This window comes from Protopterus annectens, chromosome 8.part0, assembly GCF_019279795.1.
Source record: "Protopterus annectens isolate FY-2018-M chromosome 8.part0, PAN1.0, whole genome shotgun sequence".
Classification (NCBI taxonomy): Eukaryota; Metazoa; Chordata; order Ceratodontiformes; family Protopteridae; genus Protopterus; species Protopterus annectens.
This window is the reverse complement of record NC_056741.1, coordinates 1,907,775,507-1,907,791,814: the sequence shown is the minus strand read 5'-3', so window position 1 is coordinate 1,907,791,814 and position 16,308 is coordinate 1,907,775,507. Positions and strand designations below refer to the sequence as shown.

The following is a 16,308-nucleotide window of genomic DNA, read 5'->3' as shown; positions in this document are numbered from 1 at the left end:
GGCCACGGACGCCTCCCTTCTTGGGTGGGTGGTATTTTAAAGGGAGAACATTCCAAGGAACATGGTCCCCATTAGAGGCCAACCTTCACATCAGTGTATGGGTGTTAAGAGTGGTCCTCCCTGCATTGCTGGTTCAGAATCATTCAACCAAGGATGTGATTACCATCATTCAGACAAGTCAGTAGTTTGGTACATCAGCAAATGGGGTAGAACAATATCATACCCTCTTCACTGAGAAACCATGAGAATCTGGCAGTGGGTGATGTCCTTGAACCACTTTCTAGTAGTAATGAGCATACCTGAGACATCCAACATCTTAGCAGACAAGCTGAGCAGAACTATATTACTGCCTCACAAGTGGTCTCTCAACAAAACAGTGGCAACAGAGATTTTCAGTCACTGGGGCCAGACTGGCTGCAACCTTTTTGCACTGAAAGATGCTCAAATCCATCCTTGGCCCCCAATCTCCTTTACTCCTTTTCCCACATTCCCAAATTCATCCAGAAAGCAATGGAGTACAAGACCAAAGTAATCCTCATTCCCCCCTTCTGGTCTTGACAGGTATGGTTCCCCTTGCTTTGGCCTTACTTAGCTCACACAACATGGGTGTTGTATCTCTTCCTGGATCTCAACACACACCCCTCCATGATGCCTCTGCTGGACCTACAGACTGTAAAATTGACCGCATGGTTTCTCCAGTTTTAACAATTGCCACACATGCCAGGCTTTCTTCCCCAGTAGTACAAATCATTTTGTACTCTCAGAGGAATTCTACTAAAAAGACCTACAGCAGCAACTAGGTCATCAACTAACACTTTTGTGTCGTACTATAAATTAGAAGTACAGTCCAGGATGTGCTCATCCTTTGGTTTTGCCATTCTTGGGAACATTTTTCCTTGGCACCATCCAGGTACCCATTGTGTAGCTTGGGAATCTGTCCCACATGTTGAATCAGATGAAAAAAAGACAACATGAGATGCGGAAATTATGTACTCACCACAACGATGGATAAGTGTTGTCTTCTTTTCCTCTCGTTCAACTCCCCCTACCACCTCCCCCCTATCAAAAATGTATTTTTTTTTTCTTTTAAGGAGCAGCCAGATCATGTATGTTCTCTATTTGACCCCCCTTTTTATCTCGTATACTTTGTAATGTTAATTCCTTTCTTTTTGTCCTATAGGGTAAACAGATACACACACACAAACACGTATATGTGTACGTGTGTATATATATATATATATATATATATATATATATACATATATATATATATATATATATATATATACATACACACACACACACATATATATATATATATATATATATATATATACATACACACACACACATATATATATAAATAATGTGTGTGTGTGTGTGTGTGTGTGTGTGTGTGTGTATATATATATATATATATATATATATATATATATACTCCTTTCTCACTACATGTAAAAAATATGGTAGCCTCACAAAACCTATGCTGTCCACCTGTTCTTCTTTTATGCTTCCTTCCATGTGTACTTCTGCATGCTCTATTCCCTCATTTCCTCTGTTCGATAATCCTTCTTCCTCCGCTTCGTGGAACTAAGTGTTCTGGTGACTATGCACCTGACAGTAGATGTTTGCAATGTGCTGCAAGAAAGTTCAGAACCTTCAAACCACATCAGCTCATATCTCCAAATCAGGTGAGACAAAAGGAGTTGCAAATAAATGCCAAACTTTATTGGTAACGGTTAAGCGCTTTCTTCTCCTTCAAGAGACTTCATCAGAACAAATTTCATTACAAACCCAACCCTTAAATACCCTTACTTAATGATGTCACATGAATCACTTAATTACACCTTAAAAACACACTACATAATTTATCAAAAAATAAGTAAGTAAATAAATAAATGAATGAAACTCACTCATATTGTGTTTGACTAACATTGTAAAACATTTAAAACATTAAAACACATCTCATATTTAATTTAATTGTGCCTTATAGGACACTTCAAACCATCTTGCCCATAATATGTTTTAATTTTAAAATACATGCAATATTAACTGCCTCATTTAATCCAGGAAATTGGGTGGCATCCAACCCTAAATGCCATCTCAATTCACTTGCATCCAAGTGCAAGTCTACTATTTTACCCTGAGGGTCCTTTACTATATGATCAATAGCCAAAAACTTAAATGAGTGTGTCCCATTGTCTTTAATATGTCTAAATAAAGCATTAGTAATTTTTCTTTTCTTTATGTCATAAAGATGTTCACTGATGTGTGTCTTAAATGCTCTGGAAGTCTTTCCTACATAAAATGCCAAACATTTTTGACATTTAGCCAAATAAACCACATTGACACTATTACAACTGTAGTGCCCTTTTATAGAATTGTTTTTATTCAATTTAAACTGCTCTCCTGTTTCAAAGATGTGGCAACAATAATTGCACTTTCCACATTTTGTATTACCTTTAGCTCTATTTGAAAGGCCATGTGCATTTTCATTATGCTCAAACATGTTTTTAAGGGACCTATCCTTCCTATATACAATACTAGGGGGACACTTCCCAACTTTTGTCCCAACATTCAGGTCAAAAGCCAGGATTTCCCAATTATTGACAACCGCCTGGGTGATACCCCTAGAATCCATGTTAAAAGTAGTTATAAACCTGAATCCGGCTTCATTTCCCTTGAGTCTGTGATTAACAACCAGTTCACTTTGCGGCCTATGAGGCCCACCCAAAATTGGTACATAAATACTTTTGTATCTTTTACCTATCACTTCCTTGGATAATTCTTCCAACAAATCTAGGGGATAGCCTCTTTTAACAAACATGTTGACTATAAAACTAATTTCATCATGAAAATGCTCATCATGACTAACCATCCTGGCAGCCCTTACCAACTGGCCTTTGATTATTGCTCTTTTTTGATGTAAAGGGTGCCAACTTTTAAATTCTAAATATGAATTTGAAAACGTTGGCTTTCTATATATCTTAGAATATAGGAGACCATTAATCTTATCAACATTCAACTCTGACTAAATACGTGATTTGTTCTTCACTAAAACAGTAGGTGAATTTTAAGAACTCCACTGTGTTGTTAATGTAACAAAAAATTCATCTAATTCTTGTTGACTACCCCTCCACAACAAAAAAAGATCATCCAGGAATCTAGTATAATGTAAAATCTTTGTCCAATAAGTACTTTTCATTAAAAATTCCTGTTCCCAGTATGACATTACAAAATTTGCAAATATGGGAGCACAGGCAGCCCCCATGGCTACCCCAGTGGCTTGTTTAAAATATTGCCCTTCAATTTATGTAGTGTGTTTTTAAGGTGTAATTAAGTGATTCATGTGACATTATTAAGTAAGGGTATTCAAGGGTTGGGTTTGTAATGAAATTTGTTCTGATGAAGTCTCTTGAAGGAGAAGAAACCGCTTAACCATTACCAATAAAGTTTGGCATTTATTTGCAACTCCTTTTGTCTCACCTGATTTGGAGCTGTGAGCTGTTCTGGTTTGAAGGTTCTGCTGCAAGAAAGTACTATGCTGTTTTTGCAAGTAGCCTGCTCCACAGGTCACTAACTCATGCTATCTGCTCCTGACAAGTACTGGGGGATTTTTCAGGCCTATATGTGACCACTGCCTTGCTCCTCGACTTACCATTTGTTCTGCTCCCCTTTGGTTGATTTGCAGTGTAAAGTATTGCTCTGATTATAGCGCTGGGGCACAGTTATCCGGTCACTGCAGAGTTTGTCACCATTTGTCTAGTCATGTGTTCTTTGCCCTGCAGTGTGTTGCAACTAAAGTGACAAAAGCCTTGCTCAGGCACAAAGAATATCTCTGCGAATCTCAGCCAATACAGTGGCAATGAGTATGTTTTATATTCTGCAACTGTAATGTAGAAGGTGACAATTGCAGATATATATACAATAAAATGTAGCAGTCAAAGATATCTGCATTCATAGTTATTTATAAAGAGCTTGTTCAGTTGATGTGTTGTTTTGTTAAGGCCTACAGCTGTATGTTTATATAGGTTTAATGTAGTGTAACAGTACTGTGCCATAACCACTAAAACAGTGTATGTCATTTTGCAAAGTTTTAAGTTTTTGGTCTTGCAATACACCTTCCTCAGTAACTATTAATCATTCTTACCACCATATAGCTTCAGCTAAAGGTAACCTTTTTCTTTTCTGTGGCCTTATGATTGTGGACCAAAAATGAAGAAAATATGTTTGCTTTGTCATCCTTTCAAGTAGACAGGTTTATCATTGTTATATTTTCTTTGCATTTCAGTTTAGAGCATAACAAAATCACAGTAGTCGGTGCCAAGAAGTTGGCAGAGTCTCTCTCCAAGTGTCCTGTAATTGAAGTGATAAGGTAGGCTGCACCAAGTGACCTCTGTATTGGTTGTTTGGAAATGGTAACGAAAATTACATTTGTGAACTATAGTACCGAACTATTATATATTTATGGTAAACAAGTAAAGCAATAGTAATATACACAAACTGTTTTTACTACCATCTGAGAACAATAGAGATGTACATGATGCAAATGATTTGTGACTGGGACTAATACTGTATTTGAGGATTCGGTTAGTATGGGTGAAAAATATTCCCAGAAAGCTTTGTTGTTATATATGTTTTCTCTGAAAAAGCAGGAGAAGAATGGGAGACTTCTCCATAGAGTCAAGCATCTGAGGTGAGCATATTGGTTTTACTGAGAAGTGGTTGCAGATGTTGACTCTACTGCACAGAGAAATGGAGCCATGACTATACTCAGCCTACCTGGGTTACGTTAGAGTAGCCTGAGCACTGGAAAAGCCAGCCAGGATGGAACAACAACAAAGGGGCATTGCCTGCTTTCTTCTCCCTAGTAAAGAGGTTGAGGGATATGACTCTGATGTGGATTTTCCACTAGTGTGTTGGAGTCTAAAGAACAGTATGATCCATTCAACATGGAGGGGACAGGGATGCCTGAGGGCGCTTAGTGCAGTACACAAATAAACCCCTAACGGATATCACACGATTATCTGTCACTCTAGTGGTGGTGGTGGCCAGAACTGTGGCAGTCAGCAGATGGTAAACAGGTGTGTACTGGGGGAGGGGGACAAAAAAAAGGTTTTGGAAGTGTGGCTGGTACTCTGGGTATATATTTCAACAGCACACATGTTTGTGCATGCATGCACCTGTGTGTGTGTTCACATCCCCTGTCATTCTATTTCTACACATGACTCAAAACCAGAAATGAAAGACATGCAAGGATAACATCATCTAGTAATCTGCATGTGGCCTCGTGTGTGTGTGTGTGTGTGTGTGTGTGTGTGTGTGTGTGTGTGTGTGTGTGTGTGTGTGTGTGTGTGTGTGTGTTGCAAGAAATTAGATCTGTCCAAAGTTTGGCTAGAAGGAACATCAAAGACTGGAATGGTCATAGCCAATAATAAGCCAAGATGACAGACCTTGGAAGAACCACTGCATAGTCAGTTTAATGACATATGAGCAAACATAAAAAGAGAATATTTCATTTTAAAATAAGTTACAATGCATAAAAATCTTCAGGCAACTTAGAGGACATAAGCAGTGAACATCAATAATAAGGGGAGCCTTGTCTTGTTTCTGAGACAGAAGTGCTCAAATCAGAGAAATCCAAGAACAGTCTTTTAGAAATTAAATTTTCATACTTTGAAGTTCCTAGAAAATAGAAAAGCAACTACAGCTCTATGAAAAAAAAAAGTTTTTGTCTTTTTTCCCCAACTAATGATAAACTCAAGAGATGATTATTAATAAGCAGGGGGTGCAGGGAAGGTGCAGCCCCCGTAAGGAGGGTGTGGATGGTTTTCCCTTATAAACGATGACCATTTGTAATTTTCTGATCATTGTTTTCTGTATTTATTGCAAAATATTTTCAGTTTGTTTGGAGATCCATCTAGGAACTCTATTCTAAATATGCCACTGTTTTTGAATGTATGAAAGCAGGACTGAACCTCCCAAATAGCAGTTATGATTTGAGAAAGTATTTTTCTCTTAGATCTAGTGATTAGTTACATATTTGATAATATCAGAAGACAAAAGTTGCCTAATCATCCATTTAAATGTGTCTTACCAATGCTCATCATATCCATCACTGCTGCAGTAGCCTTAGCTGTATTGGTTATATCATGCCAAGGATATAACCGCTGTCCAGCTTCCAAAGTTTCAGGGCACCTTCCATGCACCCAAACTGTCAAACAGCTTAAGCTGAGCTGACTAAAAGACAAGAGGTTTACTGCTACTGAAGAGTACTCTCTTCTAAGGCTTTTGAAAATCAATGGTCGCTTGGTGCTGTTCCTTTGCTGAGCAGATAAAATTTACAAATGGAAGTTTTTCCCAAAGGGAACACCTCAGATTTTTTAAATTTTGTGTTTTACTACTTTTCTCTTCAGGAAAGTTATTGTAAAACCAGGAGTTTTGCAGTTTAATGGACTGTCAATGAGACTGTATCAGACTTTTAATGGGAGCACTCTTTTTTTCCTGAAAGTTTTAAAGTTGTGTAAAGTAACTGAAAACTATTTTTTCTGTGATGTGTGTTCATTTTACTTTATGGGGGCAGGCAAAGTATTTTAAAGTGCTTTTTACTGTGTTTTTCTTTTACAAAAGTGACTTTTAAAGACTCGTAGTTTTTACCATCATCTGTTGCTTGTCTTCCCAAGGAAAGGGGCATAATTTCAGGCTTGATCATGGAAAAATCTACTGATCCTGTGGTTTTTCCTTCTAGTCCCAAAAAAAAAAAAAAACGTTAGCAAATAGCCTTTGCCACCACAGCAGGCTAGAAATTGCCCCAGCTGCAGGTGAGTGACTGCAGTTGCTATTTGTTGTATCTCAGACCATTCATCTTTTACCCTGGATCTCTCTGGTGTAGCACATACAGCCAGTATGGACCAGGGGTTAGCCACACCCTATAGGGCTGTTGGGGTCCTGTCAATGGACAAGGGTGAGCCACTCTTCTCGGTCCTGGGAGAGGGAACAGGGAATGCTTCCCTGTTGTTTCAGAATGCTGTGCACATCCCTTGGGATGCTGTCTCTGCCATTAATAACACTGTTGGCCCGTTTTCCTGTTAAAAAAGAGACAGAAATCTAACTTATGCCTACTACTCCTCACATTTCTTTAGACAAGAGTAGTTTACTGGGTCTGGCTCAGCGTTAAATTTAGGCAATTGATCCTTCTTGTAAAGTAGTTTCTGGTAAAAGAAAGGGGTTTACCTCTTTTCCTGAAGAGATTCAAGATCCTGAATCTGAACAGGAAGATGAAGGGACAGATACAGGGTTTTCTCCTCAAATTTCTGATTCACAATCAGAATAGAGCTCAGTTTCCGATTATCCTTGTGGGAGTTTCTATTTCTCTGAGACTACTGCTAAAGTGTACGAGTGTTTTCAGTTGGAGAACACTGAAATTTCTGTCCCTCAGTAAATACTGAGTTGTTACAGAAGGAATTTCCAGAACCTAGTCCCATTTCTATTGTTGTGTCTGCTTTAAAGGATGTGAGTGTGCTACTGCCTACAATTTTCTAGACAGACAGCCACCTACCCCTAAAAAGACGGATAGAATGTATAACGTTCCTCACTCTTTCAAGTTTTTATACATTATTCCCAAACCCGACCCAACAGCTATAGCTTCATTTGATCCCACCACTGCTAAGCACTTAGTTAATCCCAGTCCCACTCTTTTTGATAAGGATGGGAAAATTACTGATAAGTATAGGAAAAATATATACTTCTGCAACTTTGATTTTCAGAATTTTGAATTGTCAGGCTCATATGTTGGAAGTTTCTTCTGATGAACTGTGGAAGTATAGGGAATGTTTTCTCTGCAGTTTTTTCTTGTGAGGAAAAAATCTACTTTAAATAATTTAATTTATTTTATTGCACAGTCACTACTCATTGGTTGTAATGTGTGTATGGCTCTGTTAATACTTCTTCCAGGGCTATGGTCACCGGTACTGTTTTGAGGAGGTTTGCATGGTTGCATTCGCAGAACCTCCCAGATAATGTCAAGAATGAAATTTTAAATTCCCCTTTGGACTGAGATTTAGTTTTTGGCCCCTATAATGCAGAGGTGATTAAAATATGATGAAAGTGGTAAGGTGATCCAGGGTATCTGTAAGATTTTTCAGCCCCTCCTTTTCCAAATTTTCTAAGGGATTCTCTAAGTCCTCATCAGATTTTGGCAGAAAGCAGAACAGTCTTAACAAAATACAGGTAAACGGATGTTTAAGAATAAATGGCAAAGGAGTTCCAAAAAGAAAAGCTCCCAAAACCAAGGACAGCCCAACAAGGCAGAATGACTATTAATAATAGAAAAAGAAAAAATAAACAGAAAAATAAGCATGTGTTTACTCTTCCTCAGATTTCCTTAGACAGGAGTAATGTACTGGATCTGGCTCACCCTGACGCCTTAAGTCAAATCTCCATTTTTCTCTTTGGAAGCAGATAGTTTCAGACATATAGATTCTGAAGATCATTCGCCAAGGTTACAGATAACAGTGGAAAGAAATTCCACCTTTCCAGGGCTTAATCCCTCATCCTCCAGATCAAACTCTCTTGTTTCCACCAGTCTTTTATCACATGCTGTTCCAAGGAGTGAAAGAACCAGTTCCTCCTTCCCAGGTGGGGAAGTGTTTTATTCAAGAGTGTTCTTAGTTTCAGTGAAAGAAAATGCTTGGAGACCAGTTCTTGATCTTTCTTTTATAAACCTGCTTGTGATAGTGACCAAATTCAAAAAGATGTCCCAACCTCTTTTCTCTTCCACTTTCAAGTTTCCTGGTAACACTAGACTTAAAAGATGCTTATCATCACATCCCTGTTTGTCCAGGCTTCAGATATTTCTTAAGGTTTTGTGTATCTGGATCACATTATCAGTTTTCTGTGATACCCGTTGGGCTATTCACTGCACCAAGAGCGTTCACAGTGTTTAGCTCCAGTTATAAGTCATTGTAGGCTACAGGGTATCCACATTTTTCCATATTTAGATGACTTGCTTATCTTTGCATTGTATTTTTAAAAAAGCCTGGAAACTCTTAATTGGGTGAAATACCTCTTACACAAGCTAGGATTCCAGGAGAACATTCAAAAGTCTTTCTTGACTCTTTCACACAGGATTCTGTTCCTGGGATATCAACTAGATACCTGAGTCCTAAAAACTTTTATTTCCATGGGAAGAACAGATTTATACCTAGATCTATTTCTAAGGTTTACACTCAGTCATCAGTCACTTTGAGGGACTATCTCAGGATTTTATGTCTCATGGATTCTATGATTCTTGTTATACCCCTGGCAAGACTTCACATGAGCACCAACATCCTTTATCCTTTCAAATTCCACTGCTGGGGTTTGTTAGAAGAGAAATCATTTGTTGGAGACATCAGATATCCTTAAATCCCATGCTCTCTTCTCCCTCCCTGTTGCAAAGCAGTCAGTCGTCACAGACAACTCGGACGTTGCCTGCAGAGCAGTTTCAGTAGGGATAAAAGTGCATGGTGTTTGGTACACCTAGGACAGGCAGAAGTATATACATATCAGAGAGATTCTTGGCCTGATCAAGACACTCAGCTCTTTGAAATCTTTGGTCCCCTGGACCTTTTCATGTGGTACATCAACAAGCAGGGGGAAGCCATATCATACCCTCTTTGCAGACTAGCCTTGTTAGCTTTGAATATAACTTCACAGCAGAATATCAGCTTACAGGCATCTCACATTCCATCAGAGCAAAATTAGGAGTCACACAAGCTGAGCATGACCAGGTCAGACCCTCATGAATGGAAAATAGATCAATGGGTCTTCCAAGATTTGATCCATCTGTGTGGAGTTCCTCGAGTAGACCTCTTTGCTTCTCAATGAACAATCAGCTGTCAAGATTCTGTCCAGGATGTAATGCAAGAAGGCCTGGAAGGCAGATGCCTTTTTTTTTTGGACAGGAATGTTCTTGGATGCTTTTCCACACTTTCCATTAATATCTAAGGTACTTCTGAAGATTCCAAAGGAATCCCAAAAATCATTGGGGTGACTCCTTTCTGGCTCAGGCAACCATGCTTCTCTCTTCTTTGGAAATAGCCAGGGGCAATAGCCATGTCCTTCCTCACAGACTTGATCTGCTCGCATAACAATACGGGTGCTTGATACACCCCAACATCAATCAACTCAGTTGGCTGACTGACTAATAGGGTCTTAATTCCTTTTATGCACCTATTTACTGAGGATATGCACAAGATGCTAAAGGAAAGAAAGCCTGCTGCTAGAAAATCATATATTAGCAAATAGAAAAAGTTTTCTTGCTGGTGCCAACAACATAACCAGCAAGACGTTCTCTGGTTTTACAATATTTGTGCAAGTTTCTATCCTATGGCCTTTCTTATTCATTTATCAAAGTTAAGTTATTGGCCATTTCAGTATGTCTGCTAATGGATCCTCTTTAATGCAGTCACATGTCAAAATACTTTTGAAACAGGTTTTGCACAAGAGTCTTTCAAATAAACTCGTGACCCCACCTTGGGATCTTACATTTGTGCTAGACAAGCTAACACTTGCTCCATTTGAACCAGCTATCCTGGCTGACTTGAGGTTTTTAACATGGAAAAAACTGTTTTGGTTGCTCTGACCTGTGCAAGAAGAGTATCTGAGTTGCAAGCTCTTATGCTGAGTTAACCCTATCTCATTTTCCACAGGGACAAGGTTTCTTTGAGAACTAATCCTTCTTTTATCCCTAAAGTGGTATCCAATTTTACTTTAAGCCAAACTATCCATTTCCCTGTTTTCTTTCCCAAACCTAAAAATGTGGGACAAAGGACACTCCATATCTGGGATGTTCACAGACAACTCAGGTACTGTTTTAACAGATCAAAATTTTTCAGATCTTCTGATCAGTTGTTCATTTCTTGTGAAGGTGGACAACCTGTGTCAAAATAGACGTTTTCCAAATGGTTGTCTTAGGCTACTACCTTTACCATAACAAAACTATTCCAGACAATGTCAAGGACCCCTCTACCAGGGATGTGGCTTCATATATGGCTTTTTATAAAGGGTTGTATTCTAGATGTATTTTAAAAGGAGCAACCTGGTCCTCTGTACATACTTTCGCAAAGTACTATAAGCTTGAATCCTTCTCTAGGATCAGGTCAGGCTTTGCTAGAACCATTCTCAGGGGCTGCTGGACTCTTTCCCTTCCACCTCCCAAATGTAGTAAGCCAGGGTAATCTACACATATAACTAATGCTATTGCAGCAGTGATCAATATGATGAACGTAGTACAATTGTGTAAGTAAACTTACCATAACAGAAGGTTTTCTGATGATCATTGCTGCAGTATCTGTTCCCTCCCTCCAACCCCCTTGCTTTTTGGTGTGATTTTTTTATGTCAGGGTATGCACTATTATTTTTTTGTTGTTCCTAGTGTTGTTGTTTCAGGGCTTGGCCTCCCTCTGTCTGTTGCAGAGCTCTGAAGAGTTTGATGCCCAAATATCTTTTAGTCAGCTCAGCTCAAGCTGCCTGACAGTTTTGGCATATAGAAGGTGCTCTGAATCTTTGGAAGGTGGCTGGCTGATATATCCTTTCAGGATTTATCCCAAATACCTAAGGGTACTGCAGCAGTAATCAAGCGATCACGGTAAGTTTACTTACACAACTGTAGTTTTCACCACTTCCTCGTTGTTCTCCCTTTATTTTTTTCCTACCTCTTCCATGCCCTTCTGAATCCCTCTGTGATTTTGCTGTCTCCAGCACTTGCTCCAAAAGTCTGTTCCATGGGTCCATGACCCTCTCTTTGTAGAAGTACTTTCAAAGAAACAGGGAGTGGTCAGTCCATACAAACTGCTATCGATTCCCCTCCTGCATCTGTTCTTCCTGTTCAGAATCACACTTTCCCATCTCCCTGACATGAACTTGTGCACCAATATCATGTCTCTCTGTCTCAACTGACTTCATATGAGATGATCTCTAGCATCTCTAGCCTCAGATCATATTTCTTCTACTCTGTCCCATAGATCCTTTGAGTAGTTTTCTTCTGAATTCTGTCAAGCAGCATGAATCTTTGTGTGTGCATGACCACCAGGACTGCATGCAGTACCCATGGTATGGTCTGGCAAAGCCTTTGTAGAGTGTAGGCATTACCAGAGCATTGCATGGTGAGATGACTAATGTTTATTTATAGCTGCAAAGGCTTCCTTTTGAGTGTAACCTACAGCTATCAGCATAAATCTGGGTGTTGCTCTCTAAAGGATTCAGCTTTTCCTGGTGTTCTGCACAGTTCTACATCATAATTAAATGAAACCTGTTCCAATGTGTGGTACTGCAGTTTCTAATGCCACAAAGCTAGGCCACTGATTTCACTTTTTTATTTTCTGACATTTCTTTCTAGATCCTCTGAGTAGAAAAAACGTTAAGCCCATTGCCTTCTTCAGTAAACATCCAAAACATTTGATGTACAGAACCTGAGGTTTAACCACTGGTATATACACACACACACACACACACACACACACACACACACACGCACACACACACACATATATATATATATATATATATATATATATATATATATGTATAATCTATCAACTTTAAAGCCTTTATGGTAAAGATTATGAAAATACTAAATGGCATGCTTCTATTTCAGTCTTTTGCGATAGCTCCATTTTAGGTATTGCAGTAGCTGCTCTCCTAGAACAAGAAAAAAGAAACTGGCGGTGCATTTAAATTGTCTAAGTCTACAAAGATATATTGAATTAGACATTACACCTAGGGGCTTGCGAGCTCTTAAAAATCCAACAACTCCGTTTGACTTAGTAGATGAAGTAGATAAAGTCTTTCAGAAAAGATGGGTAGAAGCTGCCCACCGTTGCTCTATTGAGTGGGTAACTATCTTAATAGAGCGTGATAAAATTAAACAAGAGAGACTTAAAACTGATATCAGTAATGTCTGTAAAACCTTGTCAGACATGGCTGGTTTGTCACGTATGGAACTTTGTCTAAAAGACATACAGAACAAACTAATAGATATGGAAAAAGAGTTGCTGAATGTGAAGAAATACAAACTAAATCGTGACATCAAAGATTATGCAGGAGGCTCGGCTTTCTGTCGCCCAATCAACAACAAGAAGCGATGTCGTAACGTCAGGTTTGCAGACGAGGGAAGGCGTACAGAAGATGGCGGGCGTAATACTTTCTCTGATGCCTCTACAGATTGGGACAGTGAAGCCGGAGAAGGTAACAATGACTATCCTGTGTTACCTCCGGCACAGAATCCACAACAATTTCAAAACTCCTTTCGGAGAAACAAACGTCCAGAATACGATAATAGAGAGGAATTTAGAGGAAGTTCCTTTCATGTGGAGAATGGACAGAGACAATATTCAGAGGCTTCAGGAGCGGCACAGAGGTACAAACGCTTCAGAAGAAACTGATTTGTTAAAAAATGTTTCAAATAAATGTGGTAATGATGTACATAGTTATGTTATAAATTTAAGTGGCAATTCAATTGATGAAGTTACTATTTCTGCCCTTAACTATGGTTTAAAATATATACCTACGGTCTTGCCTAGGTTACATTTTTTAAAACGTGACATCTTCCGCTTTATACGCAAATTGAATTTGATGTGTTTTTTTGGAAATGACAATAATAATTCTTTAAATGTACCTATTGAGGAAGATTTAAGTTTTGAAGAAAATTCTGATGACAGTTTCTATTCTTGTACGTCTGATAATGAGAATAACATAGAAAATAATGCATACTGTCGATTAGATACAAGTAAGGTAAAGATAAAAAGTACTTTTATGCCTTCTTTTCAGCATGAAGGTATTAAAAATTTCTCAGCTATGATTGATTATGCATCTGAGATCATTTATAATGAGTTTGATGTGAAACGGAATAACATTAAGTATAATATGACTAAAAAACAATGGCAAGCAATTAAAGAACTAGCAGCCAACAAACAAATAATAGTGAAACCTGCTGACAAAGGAAATAAAATTGTGTTGATGCATCACACACAATATGCTAAGATGTGTTGGGAACACCTGAATGATATAACGACATATGAGAAATGTGATATAATACACTATGAGGAAGCTATAAAAAAATTCGAAGACTTATGTAATAAAGGATATAGGTTAGGGTATTTTGCTAAAGATGACATAACTAAGAAATTTTCATCAAAAGGATGTGAGGTAGCAAAATTCTACTGCCTTCCAAAAATACATAAAGATTTATATGAACCTCCAGGTCGCCCTATTGTTTTGGCATGTAATTATTTTATACGCAATATGGGTTTGTTTCTCCACAGTTTTTTTTATATCCTTTTGTGATTAAACAGCCTTCATATATAAAAGATAGCTTTGATTTACTAGCAAAAATATTACCCTTAAGATGGACAAGGGATATGTATTGGCTTACAGTAGACGTTAAAAGTCTATACACTAGTATAGAACATAGATACGGATTGAGAGCTATAGGTAAACTCTTAGGAGATAGTCCCTTGACAGTATATATTGTAGAACTTATAGAATTTTGTTTGAAGAACAATTTTTTTAGTTTTGATGGTCAATTATTCCACCAACTGAAGGGTACTGCTATGGGGGCAGGGTTTGCGCCCATGTATGCTAACATTATGATGAATCTTTTTGAAATAGAATTTCTATATAGGACAGAATTCTATATAAAGAATGTTATTAGTTATTTTCGTTATATAGACGATCTAATTTTCATTTGTAAGGGCGGAGAACAAGAGGCATATGAATTTATGAATGATATACAAAAAAATGGATTTGGTTTGAAATTTGATGGCTTCCAAGTTGGGAACAAAGTGAATTTCTTGGATATAACTTTAGAAGGTGGACCAAATGGTAATATTGTAACTAAAATTTTTCGGAAATTTGAAAACGAACTACATTTGTTGGATGGAAGTAGTTGTCATCCACCTCATTTAATAAGTGCATTGCCATATGGTGAATTTATGAGAATTAAGAGGTTAAATAATGGTAATGATGAAATTAACAAGGAATTAGAAAAAATGGCATGCTTGTATATTAAAAGAGGGTATGATGCTCAAGAAATAGAGTTATTATTAAACAAAATGAAGGAAACCAATGAAGTAAAAAATAGAATACAAAAAAGGTATAATAATAAAATATTAGTAAATACATGTAAAGATGATTTAAAAAATATATATATGGTGACAACTTATGATTTGTTATCTTCACAAATTACTGATATGATAAAATATTATTGGACTTCACTGTTTAAATATAAGAATTTAGCATTAATATTTCCAAAAAAAGTAACTTTTTCCTTTAAGAGGGGGAGAAATCTAAAGGATATGCTGGTACATGCAGCCTTTTCTACTCCACAGATGTATTTAAATGCACATATAGATGTTAAGTTATGTGGGACATATCCATGTAATAGATGCATTTCTTGTAAATATGTTAGTAGAACATTTGATTGTATCAACAATAAGAGATTTTATCCTAAGGGGCATTTTTCATGTAACACTGAAAAAATTATATATGCTTTAAAATGCCCTTGTGATATGTTTTATGTGGGTGAGAGTAAAAGGGCTTTTAAAACTCGGCTTCAGGAACATTTGAGAGACATAAAACATGAAAAAATGGATAGTCCTGTTGCTGTACATTTTAAAGAGTTTCATAATAGTGATTCTAAAGATTTGTTAGCTACAGTTTTAGAAAGTTTAAGTATGAATACATGTGAAGAAAAAGTAAAATCCACATTATTGTATAAAGAAACAGTTTTTATGCTAAAGTATGATACTATGACACCTAGAGGTATGAATTTAGAATGCAACTGGAAAGTCTTTCTATAATGAATTGTATAATTACATTATTGATAATTGTATAATTGAATTATTTTATTGGTGGATACATAAAAGATGTCTGAATGCTAGTTGATTGTATTCCCCTGGAAGGCGAAGGCCGAGGCGCTAGGGATTGCAACTTGTGTGCAATAAACTACTGATACTGGATCTATTGTCGTGGTTTTTGGTTATATTTGCTTTTTCTAACAGTGGTTCTTCACACTTTCCCATCTCCCTGACATGAACTTGTGCACCAATATCATGTCTCTCTGTCTTAACTGACTTCATATGAGATGATCTCTAGCATCTCTAGCCTCAGATCATATTTTTTCTACTCTGTCCCATAGATCCTTTGCGTAGTTTTCTTCTGAATTCTGTCAAGCAGCATGAATCTTTGTGTGTGCATGACCACCAGGACTGCATGCAGTACCCATGGTATGGTCTGGCAAAGCCTTTGTAGAGTGTAGGCATTACCAGA

The 16,308-nt window shown here is 37.6% G+C and overlaps 1 protein-coding gene across 2 annotated transcripts in view; it reads left to right on the top strand.

Moving 5' to 3' along the window:
* Window positions 1-16,308, top strand: part of LOC122809712 (protein NLRC5-like) — a 1,339,659-nt gene that overhangs the window by 1,242,891 nt on the left and 80,460 nt on the right. For both annotated transcript variants that reach the window (XM_044081407.1, XR_006365941.1), the window contains exon 31: window positions 4,292-4,375. In XM_044081407.1, coding sequence (XP_043937342.1) covers window positions 4,292-4,375 — 84 coding nt within the window. The remainder of the gene's footprint in view (window positions 1-4,291; window positions 4,376-16,308) is intronic.